The sequence below is a fragment of the Danio rerio genome, chromosome 19 (assembly GCF_049306965.1).
Source record: "Danio rerio strain Tuebingen ecotype United States chromosome 19, GRCz12tu, whole genome shotgun sequence".
Taxonomy (NCBI): Eukaryota; Metazoa; Chordata; class Actinopteri; order Cypriniformes; family Danionidae; genus Danio; species Danio rerio.
In genome coordinates this window covers 26,203,355-26,209,933 of record NC_133194.1, presented here as the reverse complement: position 1 = coordinate 26,209,933, position 6,579 = coordinate 26,203,355, and the positions used below count along the sequence as shown (strand labels likewise).

Genomic DNA, 6,579 nt, shown 5'->3' with positions numbered 1-6,579 from the left:
AGAGATATAGTATCATATTCCAACTCATTATGTGCTTTGAATGATTTTTACAGCATTAAAGGGATAATCTTCAAGACAATACTTTCTGTATAAAATGTGTGTAAAATCTAGACTAAAATCAAAGAGAAACAAAAGTTACATGTTTTATGTTTAGTAGACGTGAATGAGTCGACAGAGAAGCTGACTTAAACTTGCTCAGAGAAACGCTGTTGCTGTCAAACATGGTTTACTACACTAAGCCAGTTTAATGGTGAAGGGATTGATCCAATACGCCTATTGATAGAAGGTTTGTGAAGACATTTCATGCTCCCTTAATTAGCATTTTGTAGTATTTTCAAAATATTTTATTATATATAGTATTTTATTTTAATACATTTGAGCTCTCACACAGCTCTCCCACTTTCTACGTTTGAGGAGGTTATCAAGCCATCCATTGAAAGACGGAGAGGAAAAGACAAAAGTCTCTGCACGGGCCTGCCCTGAGGTAAAAGTGACACTCATCTGAGAGGTCAAATGTTTCATACGCAAAACATTTTAAAGACATAAATGCAAACAAACTATTTTAAACACTGCTTGGTGACTACAGCTGACAATGCTTGATTAAAAGTTTTGAATGAGCACGTGACACTATTCAGGCATTATTCATTCAGTAGTCATGATGAATTGTTTGCTACTGGAAATAAACACATTTTGTATTATTGTTGGAATTTTATCAAAACATGATCTTATTTTAAACTGTTAACATTAAATGTAATTAAATACATGACCAGCACTTGAGCATTACTTAGGGTCTGTCAGTAGTGATCGCCTGCCTGATTTTTTGTCAAAAGGTGGAGGTTGTACAAAATTTGATAGAGGTGGTCACCTCCCTCATACTTGTCTTTGCAGGAAAAACATCGAGTTACTGTAATAAGATGTGAGTGTTTCCAACAATAATAGAAAATAGTGCTAGCTATATATATTTCACATATACACGTTACAGGATTTATATGAATTCTTCTCTCCAACAAAGATGACTCTAAATATAGTCTTAATGCTTATACATATAACATAAAAGAACAATTCATACAAATGTCAACCTTGCCATGAAAAAAATTAAGAACCCGTTTTTTTTTTTTTTTTTTCTAAGCAAGTATTTTACAGAACTTTAAAAATGCTCAAAAATGTCTCTGTCAGCTTTATCAAACAATTATATTTGATTTACCAAAGTCACACAAGTGACAATTTCACATCGGTCACATCCATAATGACACTTTTTCCTCATAAAGGCAAAAATATTACATAAAATAAAATCAATCATTTTTGTTTTATAGAGAGTCAACTCTTATCATTTTGATGATCATTACTTCTTTTGGGTTGTGCAGTTTAATTCACAGAATTTCTACAAAGTATTTTCATTTAAAGTTCAAAACATGTTTATTGAACAATATTTTTCTGATCCCATAACTCTGTGGTCAGTTGTTCTGGAAAATATAAACAGTTTAATACAGTGTTAAACAAATATTTTCTATGTGAATTTATGTTTTGAGTTTTTACTGCAAATGTCACATCCATAACACTGAAATTGGTCATATATAAATATAAATCTAACTTATTTTCTGCTAAAATCTACTGTATTCACCTTATTCTCAGCTGACGAGTGGGCGCTGCCATTTGAATCTTTTTGTCTCGCGACTTCCAGTCACATTCACTTCCATTCATTTTTTGACGTTAACAACTGCTAGTTACGCTGCTTGATGTTGCAATTTAATATTTTCATATTATATTATGCTACTTGGTCTGTGTAGTCCTGCAAACATTTGTTTGTTGAGGAAGTAGTTTGACCATTTTCTGCCGTTTATTATTCCTAGTCATTTCTCCCATAGGCGACTGAATCGGAAGTTCTAAGACAATCGCGAAAACAGGCGCACTTCCGCATTTTAGAATAAGGTCAATATAATTAAGCTTAAAATTACTTTGTTTCATTTTGTTACTGGATAATAATGTTAGTCTTAGTTTTATGTTTTACTTCACACATATGTCACATGACTAAATGTAGGCCTAATAATGTTATTTTGAGTTTGTTCTGTTAGCAATTACAACATTTATCATAATTTTCTTCAATTTAAGCAAAATTATTTGAGATTATCTAATCTTAAAATGACAGTGTTTTATTTAATTCCTGGACAACACTGTTTTAGAATCAGTTGGTGTTGTATTTACAAGTTTATTTCTTGTATTTATGTAGATATTTGTGGTGAAAATACTGTTCCTTGTTATTGAAAAGTGAAAGATTAAAAATTATAGTTTGTATCTAACTGTCTGTCTATTATATATCTAGTTTAGATAGCTTGTCCAATATGGTGTTGGGATTTTGAATGTAAACAAGTGTTCCGGAATGCGCTGTCATAGAAACAGAAGAACGCAGCATTAAAAGTAGAAGACAGTTCAGAATCTCTTCATTGCGTCTTCTCATTGCAGTTGGTAATAGTAGTGTTCCCAGTGAATTCTGTTATTATGGCATTGAAAAGAAAGCGTTGTTCTCAAGGAACTCAGGTGTATGATTTCCATACTCGTACACCTCCAACATCCAGCACCAATGTGGCTGAGAACCATTCACCCGTTGGTGTTGGTGAGGAGATTGAGATACAAGTGAGAAAGAAGAGGAGGTGGGAGAGTTTTAAAAAGCCGCTCTCCCTTTACGCTGAGGGTAAATCCAGTCACTGTTTGTCAATCTGACCATGTTTTGTGTTCACTAGATCTCTGTACATGTACATATAGGCCCAGACAGATTCTGTGGACATGTTTTGCTATTTCTGCTGAGAATTTTGTTAAAAAGTCTGCAGATTTATGAGGAATGATTTTGAGAGTAAAGTAACTAAAAACTGAACACATACAATAAAAAAATTACTTTTTAACTTGTTTTAGGTTTCTAACACAAATCTAAGTAGAACCAATTGTTTGGTAATCAAAGTTTCTCAAAATTTATCCACTAAAAGAGAAAACTTTACAACAATCTGTATTTTACATAAATCATTTAAATAATTGCAGATTATTAATAATATCACTGAAATATAAAAATGGTATAAATATCAATATTCAATGGACTCAATAATGGGCATAAAATGTGTATGAATCAGATTTGTTGAGGGCAAATTATGAGCATTCACTATAAGAAACTCAATTCATGACTGTTTCTGATCTCTAAAATCAAGTGTGTCTTTGTACTTCACATCAAAATACAAATCATTATCATTAATGCATGTCTTACATCTCTAAATACAGATGACAACCAATGGATGACTTTTCTCTGTGGCCAAAAGAGAAAACGAAGTTGTCACAGCGATCATGTGAACGATTTCCATCCTTGTACACCTCCGATATCAATCACCAGCCTTCAGTCCACTGATGTTGCTGAGGAAAATGAGAGAAAGAGGAGAAGGACTGACAGTCCTGAAAAGCTGCTCTCCTGTAAAGTCCAGAAGTCCAGCAGCAGCTCTAGTCAGGAGGACCAGACTCCTGATCAGATCCACAAGAAGAGTTCTGAAGGTAAATCTAGTGGTCATTTGAGAATGTGTGGCCTTCTCTCATGATCCTCTTCAGTATGAAGTAGAGTACATTACATTAAGTTCTATAAATATAAATATATTTTTTAAAAGCACTCTAAAAGTTTCAATCACTGTTTGCTGTTTTTTGAAGTGTCCACCATATCAGTATTGTGTAGGTTCATTTTCACGATGTATTGAATTATTGAATATAGGCATATGTCTATTCCACCTCAAACATTACACACGTGTCTGTCAGTGCTTGACATTTCACATCAGCTGCAAATTATTCATCTTTTATCAGGTGACATTCTGGACCAGTATGAACTCGGCAAGGAGATTGGAGAGGGAGGATTTGGCAGCGTCTATGAAGGGAAGCGCTTGGAGGATGGCCTTGAGGTGAACAATCCCTTTAACATATATTATGTTCACTTTTTAGTGCATTTGATGTGATTATAATAGAAGGGTTGTTTTGTTGAACAGGTGGCAGTAAAAATTGCCAGAAAGCCACCGAACATGAAATACATCAACATCGTAAGTAGACTTAAACGTGTAAAGGCACTGACAACAGTATATTTGGGGAAGCAACACCGCCTAACTAATCTTTCTTCTAGGCTGGTCATCCTGAGCCCCTTCCTTTAGAGATCGGCCTGTTGATACTGGCTCATAGAGGCGGCAAGGTTCCAGAGATCATTGAGCTGCTGGACTGGCAGGACCAGCAGGATTGTTACATCATGATCCTGGAACGACCTTCACCATGTGTAGATCTGTTCGACTTCATAATGTCTCTCGGCTCCATCACTGAACGCCAGGCTCAAAAGATCATGGAGCAGGCAACAACGGCCGGTCTCATGTGCTGCAGACGTGGGGTATTTCACCGAGACATAAAGCTGGAGAACCTGCTGGTCAACACTGACACGCTTGAGGTCAAGCTAATTGACTTTGGCTGTGGAGCTCTTCTCCAGGAATCTGGCTATGACAGTTTCTGTGGTATGTATTAAACTTAACACCTGTAGTCTGGACTGTCAATTTGACCAATCATGTATTTTCATGTTACAGAGAAAACATGCTTTAGTGTTTCATGCTGAGACCAAATCTTGTTCCTTCAGGCACAAAGGAGTACTTCCCACCGGAGTACTACCTGGACGACGAATACCATGCAGAACCATCCACTGTATGGTCTTTAGGAGTTCTGTTATTCCTGCTGCTGTGTCAAAGATTTCCTGAAGTCACAGACACGCAGAGGATCGATGATGGAAACTGGACTGAGCCTGGATTGTCAGAAGGTAAGACGTCATTCATCACATCATAGACGAGCAGTTGTAGTTTAAATCATACAAAACCATGGATTAAAACTAAGAGTTGGATATTGGATAATGGTGACAATGTTCTGATTCTTAAGAAGAGTAGAGTCAGATCTTGTAGATGAATAAAATGACAGCAGATGTAAAGTTGAAGTTGATAATGTGTTTCTCTCACTTCTTCCCACCATCGTTCTGCACAGAATGCTGTGATTTGATTCAAGCTCTCCTGCAGGAAAACCCAAGCCAGCGGATTCCTCTGGAAGAAATCATTCTCCATCAATGGTTTAAGGTACGGAACTGTAGATCAGCTTCTAATGATTTGGAAAATAGATTCTCCTTTCATTTGTTTTTTTATTGTACATTTTAATTGTTTATTGTGATGAATCTAAATCAATAACCTTGATTTGGTGTGTGTCTGTATGTTTCAGGTCAAGGAATAAGCAATAAGGAATGTAGTGCAAATGGATGGGAAAGATTATTTGCACTACTGAGCACCACAGTTCCTGACGCTAAAAGTTACAGATTCAACAGGAGAGCCTAAAAAAAGGACACAGCTGCAACAAAGAATCCTAAAAAAAAAAGGTCACAGCAACAACAGAAGATCCAGAAAAAAAGATCAAGCCTCAAGAAAAGATCCTGAGAAGAGGGCACAGCTTTAACAATGAAAACATTTGTAAATAAAAACATGAATAAAAAAGACTTTGTCGCACCAGTCCTGTTTTCATCAAAAACACATCAAATCAGCCACGATGCTGAAAAAGCAGACAGCAGTGAATGAAACACTTAAACACATCACTTGAACACCTAAACATCAAGACAGTTAAACACATACACACTCTCACACACACTTATAAACTGATGTGACTGTAACTGAGCAAAGTTTTGGGAAATTGTGAACAAATTTAGTAATTAAAGCACAATGTAGAAAAAAGTAAGAAGAGGATTGTGCAGACACTCTCTCTCTCTCTCTCTCTCTTACACACACACACACGCACGCACGCACGCACGCACGCACGCACGCACGCACACACACACACACACACACACACACACACACACACACACACACACAGACTTGAACATATCTCTTTAAGAGGATATATAAGTAATGATGTTTATACTGTACAGACTGTATTTTTTATTCTTCTACAATAACTTAGGAGTCATTTTCCTCTCAGGGACCCCAAAAAAGTTCCTATAAAGTCAAGATCTACTGGTCTGTCATTTCCACATCTATAAGATTGAATAAAAATGTAAATTCAGACAGTATCAGTCAGAGGCCACTAGAGGACAGACACTAGCCATTCTGCTGGAAAAGCAAAGAAGTGTTGAAACCGCATAAGGCCTAAATGACCTTCAAGTTTTCGAGTTTTAAAATCCAAGACACAATTAACAGATGTAAGACTGTCGCGGGACCAACGGGATTCAACTAAAATAAAGTGGACAGAGTTTGTCGGTCATGCTGCGTACAATCTCAAAACATCAACAATCACACTCTTACGTAACATCATTAACTGTGTCATACATATAGGCGTTATAACCTGATTAACTTAAGAAATAAATTAAGAAACTTTCTGTGTGTGTGTGTGTGTGTGTGTGTGTGTGTGTGTGTGTGTGTGTACAATTCTGAACGATATCTTAATATCTCAAGTATACAAACATCAGACAGCTTCTAGGCTTTTCGCACACTTATCCCTCTACCTCATGGTGTTGCCATATGGCAACATGATATTTGTGTTCATTCCCCTGTC

The 6,579-nt window shown here is 36.3% G+C and overlaps 1 protein-coding gene across 2 annotated transcripts; it reads left to right on the top strand.

The window, feature by feature from the left end:
• The first annotated feature begins 1,014 nt into the window (after window positions 1–1,014).
• Window positions 1,015–6,365, top strand: pimr88 (Pim proto-oncogene, serine/threonine kinase, related 88). Of its 2 annotated transcripts, none has more exons than XM_021468216.3 (8): window positions 1,015–2,689; window positions 3,265–3,528; window positions 3,829–3,923; window positions 4,008–4,058; window positions 4,139–4,514; window positions 4,634–4,810; window positions 5,029–5,117; window positions 5,257–6,365. In XM_021468216.3, exons 1-8 carry the CDS (start codon window positions 2,497–2,499, stop codon window positions 5,266–5,268), a joined length of 1,257 nt encoding a protein of 418 aa, XP_021323891.3. In that variant the 5' UTR covers window positions 1,015–2,496; the 3' UTR covers window positions 5,269–6,365. The 2 variants fall into 2 exon arrangements, 1 of the variants encoding a protein (XP_021323891.3); XR_012395060.1 differs by having other exon boundaries at window positions 1,130–2,689; window positions 4,584–4,810; window positions 5,257–5,536.
• Window positions 6,366–6,579: the final 214 nt, after the last annotated feature.